We start from the raw sequence: 19,749 nt of genomic DNA, 5'->3' as shown, positions 1-19,749 counted from the left end.
TAAATACTGCTCAAATATTCGACAATGGTTGCTGCAGATTTGCATTCATTGGAATCTGGATGGCTTTACAATGTCCTGCAGTGTTCACATGGCCTTCTCATGTACAGCTATGTCAATTACATAACTTGGTTTCACTTCTACCCTAGATTTTACAACACACAGCTACACTGGCTGATGATTTTGTCTTCTGAGATAGCATTTGTGTCCTCTATACCATACATAAAATAACTAATACAAATTAACCTACGTCAAATCTTTACATTTTCCTTTTTTTTTTTTCTTTTCTGAAATTGTACCTAAATAATTAAAGCTGACACAGTAATTACACTCTTAATGGGATAGTTCACCCAAAAATGATAATTCTCTTAGCATTTACTCACCCTCATGCCATCGCAGATGTGTATGACTTTCTTTCTTCAGCAGAACACAAACAAAGATATTTGGAAGAATATCTCAGCTCTGCAGGTCCATACAATGTAAGTGAATGGTGATCAGACCATAGTTTGTAGCTCCAAAAATCACATAAAGGAAACATTAAAGTAATCCATATGACTCCAATGATTAAATCCATATCTTCAGAAGCGATATGATAGGTGTGAGTGAGAAACAGAACAATATGTAAGTCATTTTGTACTCTAAATCTCCACTTTAACTTTAACTTTCAGATGCTACCACATGTGACTTTCAGATGTGAAAGTAGAGATTTTGAGTAAAAAAAGGACTTACTTTTTTATCTGTTTCTCACCCACACCTATTAATTTCACTTCTGAAGATATTAATTTAAACACTGGAGTCTTATGGATTACTTTTATTTTTCCTTTATGTGATATTTGGAGCTACAAAAGTCTGATCACCATTAACATTAGCTTTGTATGGACCTACAGAGCTGAGATATTATTCCAAAAATCTTTGTTTGCTTTCTGCTGAAGAAAGAAAGTCATCTGAGATGGCATGAGTGTGAGTAAATGATGGGAAACATTTTTGGGTGAACTATCCCTTTAAGATACACTTAAGAATGTATGAATGTTTTTGCATTGCAATAGATAACAAAATATAAAACCGGGTGAATTTTGTTTTAAAGAAAAATAACACAAGCACACTTCTGAAGTGAAACTTATCATAAAAAGGTTTTAAATTATGAAACAAACAAATATACTGTTCAAAATTAAGACAAATATATTTGGACACGTTCTGGTTATTAAATGTTAGTGGAACATGTCAAAATGGATCCACTTTTACATCTACTAAAAATCACACTGGGGGCAGCTTCGTAAATGTAATTGCACAAAAGTTAGTTATAAGAGGTCGAGACATTTGTTGATATATTGTTCGATTTGCGCTTTAGTGTTGCTAACGCCATGCTTTACAATTTAAGCTAAAGAAACAAGTCACAATACAAAGAAAGTGTTTATTTATGCCTTGTCTTAACTTTATAAACATCCTGCATGTATACTATGCAAGTAACTGTCTCATGTATGTTGCATATCTGTACCTACAACAATTTCCGTCCGAGCTGTGTAACAGTAAAAATTTTGAGTAACACTTTACAATGTTCCATTAAACATTAGTTAACATGAACTTACAATGAACAATCCTTATTAAGCATTTATTAATCTTAGTTAATGTTAATTTCATCATACTAATCCATTATTAAAATCAAAATTTTTATTTGTTAACATTAGTTAATGCACAATGAACTAAAATGAACTAATAATGAACAATTGTATTTTTATTAACTAACAATAACAAAGCTTAGTAAATGCTCTAAAATATAGTAATTGTTTGTTCACGATACTTGCATTAACTAATGTTAACGAATTGAATCTTATTGTAAAGTGTACCAGATTTTGTTCTGTTCATCGTATCCTTCTGTGTTGTGTAAGTTGTAAGTTGTGTAAATGTAAGTTTCATGACCCCCACTTATCAACTCAATAGTCAACTAGGCTAAAATCACTATTGCTCAAAAGAGATGGATGGTCAATTTAAACAAATGTGGGGTGTCTGTTTGAACTGACAATGAATGACTGAGCTGTAACAACAGCTGTCCCATCATCCAAGGCACGTTAGAACTCGTCATGAGTAACTGCTCAGTAACCCTGTTGTATGCGCATAACCAAGACAATCCATGAATCGAGTGTGCCCCGTTGTCTGACTCCCAGTCCACTATGCGGAGACTGGATGGCTCCTTAGTTTCCCCAATACCCCAGGGGGGGCACACGATGAATCAATAAGCTATGCATGGAGCATCAGGCATTTGAATAAGCTATGACTGCATAAGCTCTGAAACAGACATAATGTTTGGATTTTCTTTGTTTCTAACTCTAAGGAACTACATCTCAAAGCATGGCTGAATAATTATATATGGGAGAGATTAACTGCAGATTACAGCAAGGGAAGAAGTCAAGCATTGTTTTAAATTCAGTTTGATTTTTCCTTCTGTTGCTTTAATCTATCATCATTGACAGGGATGCTGAGGCTGTTTCATGCATTAAAATCGATTTATAGAATGTAAAAAAAAATAAAAATAAAAATAACAATTAGTCTTAAAAAATTAGTTAAAACTAATTAGTCTTAGTCTTTCCTTAGTATGTTGACATAGAGGCCATAATTGTCCAAAATGAATAAAATCTCAGATGCAGTTGATTGTTCAACCAAAATCAAAATAATAACCAGAAAGAAAAGCTCTGGTGCATAATGTGGGACTTTTAACTATAAACAAGCCCAAAACACACAAGAGACTTATTTTGAAATGACGGAGACTTGGCTCCGTTACAAAGCTCTTTATTTAAGTATTTACGAAATTTAGCTTTTTATAGCCGAAATATTCACCAGATGAAGGATTTTGTATATATATATATATATATTATATATATATATATATACACATTATCACCAGGTCCTTCAGCACCGGCCACAGTAGAACATGGAGGGAAAAAAACTATCAGCATAGATTTTTGTGGAAAATTTATAGTTCTAAAAAGTAACTATTGGCACAGATTAATCGCTAAAACTTCTTATAATACATTGATATATCGGCCTACCTCTAATACAAACAACACAGTCTCATGGCTATTCATAGTAATTCGTATGAGATAGCAAAGTAGTAAGATATATAAAAAGGTATGACTTTTATTCCCAGAGACCATCCACTGACCACAAAAGTTATTTTCCTATAAAAATCATGGTTAGGATAAAGTCTTTCTAGCAAGTCAGTCCACTGTCAGCCATCTTTGGAACCCTCTCGGGAGGCTATTTCCACTCATGACAGTCCAACTTCTATCTACTTGAATGGGGAAACATTGAAATCTCAAAAACAGTTGGTCAAGATTGCAATCAAAGAACATATTTCAAATCAGCAATAAAATATGATAATATTGGAATCATAAATGGTGCTTCTTTACCTCATATTACGCTAAAACACGCAATTTTCCCAGCTCGTATAGCTAATGTGCATGCGCGTTGGCGAGTTGATTGACAGGCGATGTCTGTATCCAGGGCCGTAGCTAGTGGGGTGAAAGGTGGAAACGATTCTAGGAGCCCACAGTTCCAGGGGGGCTCCACAACAAATTCTTAACTGTATTTTTTAATTGGAAAGGGGCCCAGAGCAATATACAGTCAGGGGGCAAAGAATACCTTGTTATGGCCCTGTCTGTATCTAAAAGGTGATTGGCTCTTTTACCTGTAAGGTGGGACTTCCTTTCTACATCTGTTGACCGTTAGGCGCTCAGAACTCCTTGGTTGAGCATTCAAATTTCTCCCATTCATTTTAATAGAAGTAGCCCATGTCTCTGATTAGGATTAGGTTTTGCTTTGGTGTTTGGGATCGGGATTAAATGTAGGAAAAATCGTTAGAACGCTCATTCATAACCCCAATGTTTGTCTTTCTTCTGTGGTACACAACAGCGATTTTCCCATTAAAATCATGGTTAGGTTTAGGGTTTGGGTAAGGGGTTGTTAGGAAACATTGTAAAAACATTTAGATGGGGGGTAACCTCCTCCCCAATAATCAAAACAAGTGCCAACATTCTGTATGCGAAATCGAGCAGTTCGTGTTTGGCTGTTCGACTGAAGCGTTACTCGTTGTATAATTTATGTGTTTTTACATACAATTTTTTGAAGTTGTTGTTTTAAATAGTAGTAAAACACTCATTCTTCTAATGCCTGAATTTGTGAATCTCACAGTTAAAGTCACTGAGTCAGTAAACATGTCTGGGATAAAACTTCCACATGGAATGAATCAAACAAAGTTGAGTTCTGTCTGTGGTCTGCCTTAAGATATTGTCTGGTTGTCAAGAATACATCATTACACTGTTAAACCAATTAAACTTTTTTCTTTCTTTTTTTTTTTTTTTTAAAGCTAACAGTTTTTTCAATAGTTGTTTCAGCAAAAGTGCAGTTGTGACACATTTCCCGGAAATTAGTCACTGCAATGTGTTTAGCCTGCTATACATGTGTTCCCCATTTTATCTATAAAAAAAAAAAAAAAAAAAAAAGAAAAAAGATTTTTTTTTTTTTTTTTTGTTGGTCAACATTAGTTTCTCACGCCAAAAGAGTACAAGAGCGCCATCTTGTGGCCAACATGATCTATTCCCAAATGCCACCAAGAGGATACAGTTTACAGCCACACAAACTGCTGTTTGTTCTGTGAGGAGAAATTAGGAAAGGTCACTGGATCAGTCATATGAAATAATTAATACACAGCAAAAGATTGTCTGCCTACAGAGACAGGTCATCATTCAGAACAACTTTCTAAGGAAACAGCAATGTTTGGGAATGAAATACTAGTGTGCCACTTAATGCATCCTGCACAGTATATACTGTATACATGCCTACTCAGTAAAAAAAAAAATCGATGTGAAAAGTTCACATTATGCATTGATAAACATTTCAAATAGTAATAGGCGACATAGTTGACACATTACCTCATTTAATTGTTTAAGCTTGTTGTGTCCAGGAATGAATATCGTATTTTGCATTTTTAGTCCTATTTTGTGTATAAATGGCTTTAAAATCAAATTACTTAAAGGGTTAGTTTACTCAAAAATGAAAATTCTCTCATCATTTTCTCACCCTTATGCCATCCCAGATGTGTGTGACTTTCTTTCTTCTGCTGAACACAAATGAAGATGTTTAGAAGAATTTCTCAGCTCAGTAGGTCCATACAATGCAAGTGAATGGTAACCAACACTTTGGAACTCCAAAAAAAAAAAAAAAAAAAACACATAAAGGCAGCATAAAAGTAATCCTCCAGGGGTTTAATCCATGTCTTCTGAAGCCAGAATTCAGAAGGTCCAAAAATGACAAAGGAGGCATAAAAATAATCCATGTTTCAGAAGCGATATGATAGGTGTGGATAAGAAACAGATCAATATTTAAGTCATTTTCTACCTTAAATTCTCCTCCCTGCTCAGTAAATCTCCACTTTAACTTTCACATTCTTCTTCTGTTTTTGATAATTCACATCCTTCGTGCATATTGCCCCCTACTGGGCAGGGAGGAGAATTTATGATAAAAATGACTTAAACATTGATCTGTTTCTCACCCACACCTATCATAACATGTCTGAACACATGGAGTCATATGGATTACTTTTATGCTCACTTTATGTGGATTTTGGAGCTTCAAAATTTCTGCACCCATTCGCTTGCATTGTAAGGACCTAGTGAGCTGAGATGTTTTTAAAATCTTAATTTGCGTTCTGTGGAGGAAAGTCATACACATCTGGCATGCCAGGAGGGTGAGAAAAACACGAGAGAATTTTAATTTTTGGGTGAACTATCCCTTTAAGATGTCAAATTACAGTTGATATTGCCTCCGATACATTCATCACACTGTAAATGGGAAATCAGTTAAAAAATTGTGGCAAATGCAGTAGGTCATCTGGCTATTTCATGCATACAAAATAAAATTCACATACTGCATTCAGCATACATCTCAGAAATTGTATGAGTAGTGCAGTAAATGTTATTCCAAACATTGCCTCTCATAATCTCTCTAAGGAAAGTTTCCATAAATCAATGAGCAATAAAAGATCAAATACATCAAAAACTTAAAATGTTTTAGAAATGTACAAAATCGGATACACATGATTTTAAAGGAGCGTGGTTTTTGAGGGCATTACTTCCATTTTCTGGTACAGAAATTCACATTTTGTTTCAATCATTTGCTTATTCAAAAGACATGAAGAAGCCAACGAAGTTCAGTGTTACATTTATTTCTCATTTTAAAAACAGTTTCACACAATCAAAATATAAATACATTTGTCCCACACACAAAATAAGCCGCCAAAGACACGTTACAAAAATACTTTCATACTTAATACCCAAACACTCACTTGCATTCATACTCACACACACATTCATACATGCCCCGGCCCCTGACTTTAGATTTAAAGGTGCAATTACAAAAACATCTATACCCACTGCAGCCTCTGTGTTTCTGTATTGTGTGCTTGACTATAAAAAAAAAGGGTTCCTTTTGTCTTTTTCTAGTTTAAAAGAGGGAACCTCATTTCTATTGGCCATGGACTGAGAAGCAAATTCGATCAAATGAACTGTACATGTTTGAATGAATGTAAAACTGCTGGTTTAGTTTGCATAACTCTGCAGACGGTGTATAATACAGGCAGGAAAACACTGGTTCGTGATCCAATGAGATTACAATTTTAAATCAACCAATGACTGACTTATAGTCAACAAATAATTCAAATCAACTAGAGTGAAAAACATTTGAAGGCCAACATTTTCAAAGGAAAGCTTTGATTTTCAGAGGTATACAACTGATACTCAAAATGTACCACTCATTTAAAAAAAAAAAAAAAAAAAAAGTTCACAATCCATACGATCCTCCAAAATATAGTTGGCCAGTGTCTTAGTTGCAGGTTCCTGTGCTTGTTTTGCGAGAGGGCCGTGTTGATGGACACTCCTCTGTGGCCACAAACGGAAACAGTCTGGGGTTTTAATTGTGGCATCTTTCCTTTAACACGCAGAGGTTTCCATACACAGTCATGCACTGAATAGGTTCGTGTGCTGCTAGGATGCTTTGCCCAGCTCGATTTTCTTCTGTATGGCTCTTGCTGAGTGGTATATCAAGGAGTCAATGAGTCCAGCAACTAAAGGAACATAAGAGAAACAGAGGTGAGATGAGTGACATCCGTATCAGGAGATTCGATCACAAGTGGTCAGCCAAGACAAATAGCCATTTAAAACTGGCATTAAAAAACTGAAAGTGTGTAATTTTATGAAAAAGATGTAGGCACAATTTCTATTTGTCTACAAAATTATTTTCAATAATTAAACACACGAGCCAAACTTGAATTTATGTTTCTCATGATTTTTAAAACATTTTATTCTAAAGGCTTATGTACGGTGGCTGAGAAGTGCACCACGCAACCAAATTAGCAAAGCAAATAAAAACACAATGGAAATAAGCCACAACACAATTAAATTAAGTCACTGTACAACAGAAAAGCCACAACACAGCGAAATCAACACAGTGAAATTAACAGAAAATAAATATTTTTTATGCACTGTATTTTAAGTCGTGTGGCAGTCTGACTCTGCATGCAAGTCACTACAAGAGTTCCTTGGTCAACGCATCACAAGACCAAAAGTCCTGTTTAAAGCTTTAAAAGTAAGTACCTAACAACTGCCAATGTATTGGAAAGATGGACAGGGATATTCATTCATAATATTTTCTTTCAAGTTTCACAGATGAAACAAAGTCATACGGCTTTAGAACAACATTAGGGTGAGTAAATGATGACAGAATTTTCATTTTTCTGTGAACTATATTTTTTAAATTGCTCTTTGGGACTAACATTAGTGTAAAGTAGGCAGTAAATCTACATTCTTTCATTCAGCAAAAACAATACATTTCTGTGAAAACCGCTCAAGTACAAACCACTGAATGGAAGCTCACCTGTAAACACACCACCTATAATAGCACACACTCCTGTTATGAAATGGGTGAAAGACCTGAGGAGGCAAGCACATAAAAACTGTGTTACTTACGTGATCAAACATTCAAATCATTCCATTCATTCCGATTCATCATGTAACTAGGTCTTCAAAGCCAGATGTATAGATTTATTTTAAACTTAGAAATTCAATGAGATTTAAAAAAATGAGATTTTAAGGGATTATATACATGATACAAATAATAGATAAACAGGTTTATAAGCATTACCTCTGCTTCTCTGTGAATTTGACCATCATTGGAGACAGCTCATAAAGAACAAACACGCCAGGCAAACCCTGATCTCCAATCAGCCCATTGGCTACTTTTTCATGTCTTGTTACTGAAAACTGGTTTGTTTTAACCACCTAAAGAAAAACACATGGTTTCAACAGAAGTGTGAAATATTTTCTGTATTAGCATCCCAATGAAACATCTCCCACCTAATCCACATGTCTCAAAATAATCAAATAAATACATAAATAAAAAATAACTAAGTGTGTATAGTTTACAAAACGCTTACCATGGTAACCATAGTTTCTGCCAAAATCTGTCATTTTTTTTTCTCTCCAATTATTTATTTTGTGGATGTCATTGGAGGCTATTACGAAGTTACCAGTTTTGTTACCATGCTTAATTTTTCTTAGAGTTTACCATTTTCCAAAACACCACAAGCTCAGCACACTTACCTCTCCATCTCCTTTAATGTATATTGTTGGCACAATTTTGACGAAATACTGGTACATCATTGATGCTGTAAAGAGTGAAACGAGACAGGTCAATATAAAATAAGGGTACCCAGGGGCGCAGTTTCCAGGGGGGGAGGTACCTCCCCCCCAATCAAAACAAGCAAGTACAATATTTATACCATGATCAATGGAAACATGTAGATGCTTCACGCTGCACCCCTCCCCCCCCCCCCAAATATTCAAGCCAAATCTACACCCTTGAGGGTCCCAAATTTTTCTGTCAGCTGAATCCTTATATTCTAAGTTATTTAAACTACTTACATTTATTTAGCCCCTGCACTAACAATCATTTAATGCCATGTAATACTGTATATCAACGTACCGTGATATTTTTATCTAATATTATCACAGTTGTAAAGTAATAGAAATAATGTTTGTATATAAGATCAGAGTAAAACGTTACACATGAGTTGTTTCACATGGTACACATTTAAAACATTTTTATATATGAGTAATGTGGCATTGGCATTTCTATCACAATCTCAAATCTCCTGCAGTTCTTCTATGAACCGCTAGGATGTGAAAACACATTATTGGCTATACCGCTAAACGGCGCTGTAGCGCTCAAGAGCCCCAATATTCTCTGCTTGTACTTTGACACCACTTCCTCTCAAGTAATGGCGTCTTTGTGAAACAGTCCTACAGCAAACGTTTAACAACTACATCAGAAGACCAACTAATCGAGGCACTCATATAGCGATTTGAGCAAGGTAAGCGGTCTATATTCACATATATTTACGGTGCGCATGCTGTACGTGTTCTACAGTTTGTTCAAGGCCAGACCTTGATAACATGAACTAGATAAAACGATTCACGTGGAATACATTCTGCTGTGTAAAAGTATTTGCAGATTTTCCTTATTTCTTCTATTTTTGTGTATTTTTCATTGCTAAATTACTTTAGATCTTAAAGCGAGATATAACATAAAACAAAGGCAATCTGAGTAAACACACAACACAGTTTTCAAATATATATATATATATATATATATATATATATATATAAGCAAAAAAGTCATCGAATACCAATATCACCCATGTGAAAAACTAATTGCCCCCTAAAACTTAATAGCTGGTTGTGGTACCTTTAGCAGCAACGACTGCAACCAAACGCTTCCAATAACTGGAGATCAGTCTTTCACAACGCTGTGGTGGAATTTTGTCTCACACTTCTTTGCAGAACTGCTTTAGTTCAGCCACATTGGAGGGTTTTCGAGAATGAACTGCCTGCATAAGATCCTGCCACAGCTTCTCAATAGGGTTCAAGTCAGGACTTTGACTAGGCCACTCCAAAACTTTGATTTTGCTTCTTTTGAGCCATTCAAAGGTGGACTTTCTCCTATGCTTTGGATCATTGTCTTGCTGCATAATCCAGTTGCGCTTGAGCTTCAACTCAAGGACGGATGATCAGACGTTCTCCTTTAGGATTTTCAGGTAGAGAGCAGAATTCATGGTTCCCTCAATTATTGCAAGTCACCCTGGCCCTGAAGCAGCAAAGCATCCCCACACATCACACTACCACCATCATGCTTGACCGTAGGTATGATGTTCTTTTTGTGGAATTCTGTGTTTAATTTACACCAGATGTAACGGGACCCGTCTTCCAAACAGTTCCACTTTCGACTCCGTCCACAGAACATTCTCCCAAAAGCATTGAGGATCATCAAGGTGTGTTTTGGCAAAATTCAGATGAGCCTTAATGTTCTTCTGGGTTAGCAGAGGTTTTTGCCTCACCACTCTTCCATGGATGCCATTTTTGCCCAGTGTCTTTCTGACAGTGGAGTCATGAACAGTGACATTTATTGATGCGAGAGAGGCCTGCAGTTACTTGGATGTTGTCCTTGGCTTTTTTGTGACTTCCTGGATGAGTCATCACAGTGCTTTTGGAAGATCAGCCACTTCTGGGAAGGTTCACTACTGTACCAAGTTTTCTCCATTTGGAGATAATGGCTCTCAGTGTGGCTCTTCAGAGTCCCAGAACCTTTGAAATAGCTTTGTAACCCTTCCCAGACTGATGTATTTCTATCATCTTTTTCCTCATCATTTCTGGTCTCTGGGTGAGACCTTTTAGCCAACTTCATGCTGCTAAGAAAGTTCTATTTACAGTAATCAGTAATCAGGCCTGGGTGTGTCTAGTCCAGCTGAACCCCATTATGAATGCAGTTTAATAGATTTGGGGATTTAGTAACTAAGGGGGCAAAACTTTTTCACACAGGCAGAGTTGGTATTGGATAACATTTTCATTTTAAAACTGTATTTTGTGTTTACTCAGATTGCCTTTGTTTTATGTTAGATTTTGTTTGAATTTTTGAAACAATTTAGTATGATATGCACAAAAACAGAAGAAATCAGGATGGGGCAAATACATTCACAGCACTGTACCTAGACAGCGTACTTGCACATCTTGGGCATGAGCAGCATTTTAACAGCGTCGTAGCTCAGCTGACTCAAAACGAGCCTATTATTTCAAAAAATACTGTTTGGGTGGGCAGCTCACTAGGTTTTGCCCCAAATTTGCTAACTAGTAAGATGCCTTCCAAGACAGCATATCTGGACATTGTAGGTGTCTGCAGCCCAAAAAATGCTTTCAAGTGAGCTCCCTATAGAGACAGCATTTTTGGCTACCATAGGGGCACTCAGCTGACTCGGAACGTGCCCAGTGTTGTTTAGGTACGCAGTTCACTAGACTTGTACTGTACTGAGAAATGTGATTGGCAAAAACGTGGGCATGTTTAAAAAACAAAAAACAAAAACCCTGTGCCTATGTCAAACTTGCTGATACCTAAACATGCCATATGCGCTCATGATGTCTAAAATACTGTCTAGGTTAGTAGCTCACTAGCCCTCCATTCCAAATGGCATAAATGATGCCTTTGTAGGGCACATAGAAGGGAGAACAATCATTTCCCAACAAAAATGACAAGTTCCCAATGACTTAAGCACCACAATTTTTAGCACTCCAAATCTCTCACAGTGGATGGTAAAGTATGTCTTCTTTTTGGAACGCACCCTAGGTTTTAATACGCAGCTTGTATTTGTTCTCTTTTCAGATGCCAGTGTCGGTAGGGTCATATGGACAGGCTGCCCAGCCCAGCTGTTTTGACAGAGTCAAGATGGGCTTCATGATGGGGTTTGCAGTGGGCATAGCAGCGGGTGCCATGTTTGGAACCTTCTCCTGTCTAAGGTATGAAAATTAACAGCTGTCTTTTTCATTATGTTATGAAATATATTGCTGATACCAACCAGTCTATAATACTTGCCCTCACACAAATCTACCATGCTTGTAGGATAGTAAAACTTTAATGGTATTTTGCCGGAAATGTAGATAGTACAAAATCTTTTTGGGGCGTGAGTGAATTGTCTTTATTACAACTATAGCAGTTGAAATTTCTAGATTTGTATCCTATTTTTATAAATACCATTGTATCAGATTCCTATGAAACAAACTTTGATCCAACCCTGGTGATTAGGAGCAAACCATGGATTCACCTGAAATTACCATGATCTTGCTACTAAAACTGCAGTTAAATGCAAGTAAACGCAAAAACTACGGTGCATTTTCAGTAAGGCCTGTATGTTCAGTTTCTCAGAGACTGACCACCACCATTGCTTATCAAATGACTTTTTGAAATTGATTTTTTTGTTAAAAGCATTAATTCTGTCTGTTGTTTATTCCATCTAGGATTGGCATGAGGGGACGAGAGCTGATGGGAGGAGTTGGGAAGACAATGATGCAAAGCGGTGGCACGTTTGGAACCTTCATGGCAATTGGGATGGGCATCCGATGTTGAAACCACACTGATTTCATCTGTCAAGTTATAGGACACTAAAGCATTTCTAGATTCATCCATTTGTCACCATACCCACATTCGAGGACACGGGTGTCAATAAAGACAATGATTAAAAACACTGCAGATTTTCCAGTAAATTTTGATCTCAGATTTAGTAGTTCACAATTATAGCTGTCTTTTATGACATTTTAAGGACAGCTCTCCTCTCATTGGCTTCCATTAGATTAGGTTAAAATCAGATAGGTGGCACTGATGACATTCAGCACTGACCTTTCTGCTGTTTAGTAAGGGTTGACTATGAAATCACCACAAAGAGGAGAGAAAGAGGGCTCAAATCTTGTACTTGTCAGTAGGAGTGTCAACAGGGCTGGGAAACTGTATTCATATTTTTTCACTGAAATACTGCCAAAATGGAATTATATTAGAATTTTAAAGACATCATTTCAGGTAGGGGGAAAAATCTACAAGACATCTTTTTAAATAGACATTGTAGCCTACATTCACAAAAGGGTGCAACCAATCAGCATCATGTTGTAGTGACTGATTATTGCAAAGAACATATCTGGCTGTTAACATATTTGCGTAAAATTATAAAGTCAAAAATTTAGCCAGTTCATATGCTCAAATGCTTCAATAGATGTTTGTTAACTTAGTGTTGCACAGTAGCATATACAGTGCCAAAGTACTACCACGGACTGCTTTATAATACCGGCGATACCACAGTGTTTTTCATTAAATACAGTTGTATGTACATACCTAGTGCTTATACAGCCAGACACTGATAAGACAGCAAGGCATAGTCAAGACACAACTGCCAAACATCTCCACCTCTGGGGGCTGTTCACTCCGAACACATCCATCTTTTTCCATGCAAGCCTGCGCTAGATGGACGTCTTCAACAGATGTCGTGTCTTGCGGTTTGTTTCAGCGTGTCAAGCAGTAACGATGCCTTTTTTAGATGCTGTGTCAATTTAAAAGGAAATTCAACCTTTAAAATGCGTCTCAAGACACCTACGTTCTGATTTTTTTCATTGCACTGCACCTGTTTTAGCCTAAGAATGTAAGTCATCGTCAGTGCTTGGCACATATCCAAAATTCAAAAGCTCATTTTAGCATACGAATGAACATTTTTATCTTTAATTCAACGAATTTTCGAATTTTAATTTGACAGCCATGCTTGTCAGGATCATTCCGGACAACACTATGCAGCACAAGCACTAGAGTTCACAGCCTTTCTAGACTTTGTAGTCCAAAAATGAAATGGATTTTAGTTCAAGTATAAAAAAAAAAAAAAAAAAAATGGCATTCACTTACCTTGAGGTGCTGCTACGTTAGTACCATCTAAAGGGTTCACGATTCCAGGATAATCTTTTCCAAATGAAAGATGTTTGATGAAATGTGTCATGTTGATCTATAGTCATACCAAGCAAATTCAGTTAGGTTTAATGTTGATAATACTAAAGAAATTTTGGTTAAAGGTTTGAAACAGAAAAACGACTTACATTGTCAAGTCCAAAACTCTGCAGATCATGAACTGGAATTAAAGAAATGGATAATTGAACAACATTAATAACAAAATTGCACAATTTGTCAATGCATCTCAGTTAATCTGATTAGCCTACAAATTCAGATTATTTTCAGGCAAAGCGTAATACGTTAAGTGGACACAGATGCAATTGCTGACGAGAATCATGAAAAGTTTACACTTAAGAAGCCACTGCAATGTCAAATCACAAATTAGACATTTAAAATGGTACATTCTAAATAACAAAATATGTGCAGAGAAAAGCAGAGTTGCCAATATTCTGATGTAGTAACAAGGTAAATTCTAACTTGTTCTTTTTTTTAATTTTATTTAAAGACTGAATGAAAGACTTGTGGCTTGGGGAAATAAAGATTATAAAAAAATATAAAAAGTCAACTTACTTTCCACAGCATGCACTGCAGAAACAAGAGAAAACAATCAAAAAATGGGTTTTGTTTTTGGAAAGCACAGATTTCAAGAGCAAATTTTGTGAACCCTGGCCCTTTAAGTTCATTTCAAAACTAGAGAAAAACTTTAATGGCCAACCAAATTGTCTTCTGCCACAAGACACATCTCTTTTCTTCTGTAGCAGGGCCATAGAAATGCTTGTTTGGCAGATAAATCCAGGGCCTTTTGACATTCTGTATTTATAAAGTATTGGATGTGCATATCAGCCATAGGAAGAATAGCTTAATATGCATAACCGTTGTTAGTTCTGTACCTTGTTACTTGGAAAGATTGTGAGCTTTAGTGGGAAAGGAAACCCTTTTGTCCCATGGTAAAAACCCAGACTTCCCAAAAAACATTAATTTCATTAATGAAACAGACTGATTTACAGCATCAATGATCTGAGACCATGCAACTGCAATGTAATGACAGCACTGAAAAATCAATAAGATCGTAAAATCATACTTGCATACAAAGACAGAATAAGCAAAGTTCAGACTGTTCATCACCCTAGAAATCTAATGCACTAAATTAAACACATACCACGGGTCTTTAGAGACCTGGGACCTCATTTCACCCCTGTACCTCATCCATTTTTTGGAGTTGTGCCCACACCTCTTTAGTATTCCTCAATCTCTTATAAATAGTGTACCACAAAAAAAGGCAAAATTGCAATAATATAAAATACATTTATAATGGTTTAAGTACCAAAGGTGTATAGGGTCTCGAGAGACCTGAGGTATGCAAGAGTATCGTTTTTTTTTTTTTGCATTTCCATAAATTATATTTTTTTATAATTATCTCATATCTATTTAAATTTACTATCACAGGATATCTATTTCTTTGTGTCTTATAAGAGAACTACATTCATACAAATAAATACTAGATCACGTTGATTGTCTGTGCAACAATTAATTATCAACAGTGGTGAATTATCAGTATTTTATATGCGTATACACATACATAATCCATGCAATTTCTTACTCAAGGTGGCATTGTTGTTTCAGCGATTAACTTGATTTACATTTGACATTGCTATCTGATGAAGAAACAACATCGAAATAAACTTATAGCAAGTACAACACATGAACAGTATGATATGACTATTGTCTTTTGGGTGTACTGCTGAAATAATGTAAGTTGTGCATCTGTTTAGACTAAAGTGCCTGTGAAAATACACATAAGACATACATAAGCTACACATAAATTACACATGTGTAGATTATGTGTTATATGTAGCTCAATGTGTTTGACAGCCAGCTGCATCATGAAATTTCAGTGTGAAAATAATGAATCCTATTCTTTAATTTATGAAAAGTAAAACATCAAAATATATTATGTTTTCTAATTGTCTTGAAAATATTTTTTACATTTGACCCTATCTGGGCATTTTGTACATGCATTTTTGAAAGATACAGGCACCGGGTCTCTAAAGACCCAAATATGTAAGAGTGTTTAGGAAAATGACCATGCTTTTAAGAGTTAATATAAAGCTTAATATAAAGATTTTATGATGGCTAAACCTGTAGATATCAGGTATATAGGATGATAAACAGTTTCAGAAAAGACAGTTAAAAAAGCAAATGAAAAGACATGCATTGTGTATTTTTGAAGGAAATACAAATGCAGATCTTATGATGTATGCGATGCACCAAACATGTCGCTATGCACCCCTTTACGAGTTGCTGGCTATATGCAAAGAGAAGCAAGCTATCTGGTCTGATGAATATCTGCACACCTTTTTTTAATTTGAGGAAATGTTTGTAACAAAACACACAAGGTTTTGTCTTCAAGTAGGCAAATGTACTAAAACTAGTAAGCAACATGCCTTTGCTTCAGACCAGAGAGCTTTGAGCTGTGTCGTGCTGCACAAACTTGAGTTTTTACCATGTACATGAGACTGCTGAAAACTCTTGCCGGGGGCAAAATGGAAATTTCCTGCCACCTGTAGAAAGTAAAGGGAATTCGGTTTGGCTTATTCCCATCTTGATAGACCAACTTGATACATTAACTTGAATTGAACTATAAGTAACTGACAAAAACAGAACAGATTCAGAAATCAATTACTTGATGGAAGTTCAAAGGATTTGCATGCATGTGTTACCTTATTGACCTCCAAAAAGCCATAAACCTGACATCCCTCATTCTTCTGCTCCTGCATCTTCTGGCTAAAGCCCTCTCTCTTACACTGCTCAATGGTGTCAGGAGTCTTGAACGCCCAGCCACGCCGCCGATATGCCTCCCGCACATCATCACAGGTATTACAACACCTGCAGACAACCAATAAATAAGTGTCTTGATCAGCCAGAATCATGGCTAAAAGGGATGAATAAATTGTAAAGAATTTCAAGTTGGCAAATTCTCTTAAAGAGACTTAAAGCAGTTGTAAATAACAGTCATATGCCATGGAGGAATTTTCTACTACTAGCTACAGAGTTTTTTTTTTTCTCCCAATTTGGAATTCCCAATGTGCTTTTAAGTCCTTGTCGTCGCGTAGTGATTCGCCTCACTCTGGGTGGCGGAGGACGAATCCCAGTTGCCTCCGCATCTGAGACTGTCAATCCGCGCGTCTTATCACGTGGCTTGTTGAGCGCATTGCCACGGAGACATAACGCGTGTGGAGGCCCCGCTACAGAGTCTTTTTAATTAGCCCGGCAATTATGAATTTGAGCTGCTATCGTCACTATTCAAGTGTTTGTTAGGTGTCAGTGTTTGTTAACTACATAGTTCTCAACCTTAGCCTGTAGTAAGTCCTTTAGAACCTGTTCATGCCAGTAGACAGACCTGTTCTGTTTGGTTTGGAATACCTCAACTGCTCTGTTTTAGTTAGTGTATTGTCAGACAGAGGAACAAACTCACTTTAAATCGTCAGTTTCAGCACCATAACAGCTCTCACAGCGGTCAGGATCCAGCATACTGGGGTCAAAAACCCCTTCCTCATCTTTGCCTAAAACTGCAACGAAAGCAATGGCATGGACAAAGTTAGGAATACTGGTAAAGCCAATATACAGCAAGTATAAATGAATGATATATTGGGTGTGAAGGAACATAAGGAGGCAAACTGATTCATAAGCGAGTTACTTAATTACGAGAACTGTGCTAACCATAATCACTGTATGTATTATTCTGGTATTCTAGGTTTGAATGACATATTTCCTGTATTAAAAGGAATAGTTCACCTAAAAATGAAAATTCTCTCATCATTTACTCTCATGCCATTCCAGATGTGTATGACTTTCTTTCTTCTGCAGAACACAAAGATTTTTAGAAGAATATCTCAACTCTGTAGGTTTTGGTCTGTTCTTACCCAAAACTGACTGGATGGCTTCAGAAGACATGGATTAAACCCCTGGAGTCTTATGGATTACTTTTATGCTGCCTTTATGTGTTTTTTTTTTTTTTGGAGTTCCAAAGTGTTGGTTACCATTCACTTGCATTATATGAACCTACAGAGCTGAGATATTCTTCTAAAAATCTTTATTTGTGTTCTGCAGAAGAAAGAAAGTCATACACATCTGGGATGGCATGAAGGTGAGTAAATGATGAGAGAATTTTCATTTTTGGGTGAACTATCCCTTTAATGACAAAATGCAAGTGTTTGGTAACTAAATAGGTGTACTTTTTTGTGGGTCTATAAGGCATGAAACAATTCATTTGAAGTTTTTTATATTTACTTTTTCAGCATCTTTCAAGAATGACGATTTGTTTATCTGCTAAATACATCAAATGGACACTAATGCCACTAATAAGACAATCATTGGTTTGATAAGGCCTGCCGGATTATTAAATAATCGTCTGATCACACGGGGGCCTGGGTAGCTCAGCGAGTAAAGATGCTGACTACCACCCCTGGAGTTACGAGTTTGAATCCAGGGCGTGCTGAGTGACTCCAGCCATGTCTCCTAAGCAACCAAATTGGCCCGGTTGCTAGGGAGGGCAGAGTCACATGGGGTAACCTCCTCATGGTTGCTATAATGTGGTTCTCGCTCTCGGTGGGGCGCGTGGTGAATTGTGCCTGGATGCCGCGGAGAATAGCATGAAGCCTCCACACGCCCTATGTCTCCACGGTAACGCACTCAACAAGCCACGTGATAAGATGCGTGGATTGATGGTCTCAGACGTGGAGGCAACTGAGATTCGTCCTCCACCACCAAGATTGAGGCGAGTCACTACACCACCACGAGGATTTAGAGCGCATTGGGAATTGGGCATTCCAAATTGGGGAGAAAAGAATAAATAAATAATAATCGTTTGATAGTGCACGGTAATATGTGCACTTCAAATTCCAACCACATTTTAATGCCCAAATAAGGGAATTTTAAGCAAATAAATAGGCTAAATGTCATCAACACCGGAAGAGCACGCAAAGCACTTCTCAAGCCCTCTGATGCACGCGCCGTCAGCAGAGGCTCGCGCCACACTCGTGAAAATATAAACAAACAGATATAAACTTTGATAGTGAATGCAAAACACTCAGGCTTCACTTTAAACGATCTTGTAATGGCAAATGTTTCTGCTCATAGTGTGTTCATACACGCAGTGACACAAAGAAGGAGATGCATGCTTACTATATTTCAGTGGAGTAATAAAATGATGAAACGGAAGGTTTTGCTTTAAGAGAAATAAGGGCTCATGGGTTTAATCAAAGACCATTAAAGCAATGTGTAAAAGTGAAGAAATTAGGACAGAAATATCTTACTATTGCATAATACAATATAAAATATATATATAAAATAAAATACAGGAGTTCCAAAAACAACAGTGTAAATGTCAAATCTACCAAAACTAAAGTTGACCAAAATGAGAAATATTTTAAGTATTTAGAAATATTCAAAACATTATTTTTCATGTCATTCATAAGTTTTTAAAGCCTTAAAATGAAATCATTCCCTATTTTATTATTTCATTTATATATTTGAAGTTAAATACGAAATATGACAATTAATTGTGAGAGCCCTAAAAGGGACAATTAATTGTCCTAATTGCAATTTTTTGTTTGACAATTAATCGTCAGCCAAATTTCATAATAGTAACAGCCCTAGGTTTCATCAAACACTTGATATGATGATACTGACCATGTTGTTCGGCCTCTGTTGCTACCGGTTGGCCCTCTTTATCGAGTCTCAGTTTAAACAAATTATGCTCCACATCTAGCTGCTGTTCACCTGCTACATCCATGGCATCAATACTCAGATCTAAAAGACCAAAATCACCAACGGTCAAATAACACACAATTCTCGGACTGTAAATAAACACTTAATTTAGCTGCACGCAGAACATAA

General features: G+C 36.6%; 2 protein-coding genes across 3 annotated transcripts in view; one reads left to right on the top strand and one right to left on the bottom strand.

The window, feature by feature from the left end:
* Positions 1-6,194: 6,194 nt before the first annotated feature.
* LOC127448903 (endoplasmic reticulum-Golgi intermediate compartment protein 3) overlaps positions 6,195-19,749 on the bottom strand; it is a 14,545-nt gene continuing 990 nt past the window's right edge. Inside the window, exons 4-14 of one of the 2 annotated variants that reach the window (XM_051711842.1) lie at positions 19,543-19,662; positions 17,327-17,420; positions 16,572-16,737; positions 16,355-16,412; positions 14,422-14,436; positions 13,998-14,029; positions 13,810-13,906; positions 8,646-8,710; positions 8,188-8,324; positions 7,921-7,976; positions 6,195-7,111 (exon numbers count right to left, since the gene is read on the bottom strand). In XM_051711842.1, the coding sequence (XP_051567802.1) occupies positions 7,032-7,111; positions 7,921-7,976; positions 8,188-8,324; positions 8,646-8,710; positions 13,810-13,906; positions 13,998-14,029; positions 14,422-14,436; positions 16,355-16,412; positions 16,572-16,737; positions 17,327-17,420; positions 19,543-19,662 (920 nt within the window). In that variant the 3' untranslated portion in view covers positions 6,195-7,031. The remainder of the gene's footprint in view (positions 7,112-7,920; positions 7,977-8,187; positions 8,325-8,645; positions 8,711-13,809; positions 13,907-13,997; positions 14,030-14,421; positions 14,437-16,354; positions 16,413-16,571; positions 16,738-17,326; positions 17,421-19,542; positions 19,663-19,749) is intronic. The other variant, XM_051711843.1, reaches the window with a different exon arrangement.
* LOC127448919 (reactive oxygen species modulator 1-like) lies at positions 9,260-12,613 on the top strand. The gene is made up of 3 exons (XM_051711867.1): positions 9,260-9,415; positions 11,755-11,888; positions 12,387-12,613. The coding sequence occupies exons 2-3, from the start codon at positions 11,755-11,757 to the stop codon at positions 12,493-12,495; spliced, it is 243 nt and encodes an 80-aa protein (XP_051567827.1). The 5' UTR covers positions 9,260-9,415; the 3' UTR covers positions 12,496-12,613.

This window comes from Myxocyprinus asiaticus, chromosome 12, assembly GCF_019703515.2.
Source record: "Myxocyprinus asiaticus isolate MX2 ecotype Aquarium Trade chromosome 12, UBuf_Myxa_2, whole genome shotgun sequence".
Lineage (NCBI taxonomy): Eukaryota > Metazoa > Chordata > Actinopteri > Cypriniformes > Catostomidae > Myxocyprinus > Myxocyprinus asiaticus.
This window is presented reverse-complemented; position numbering and strand designations above follow the sequence as displayed.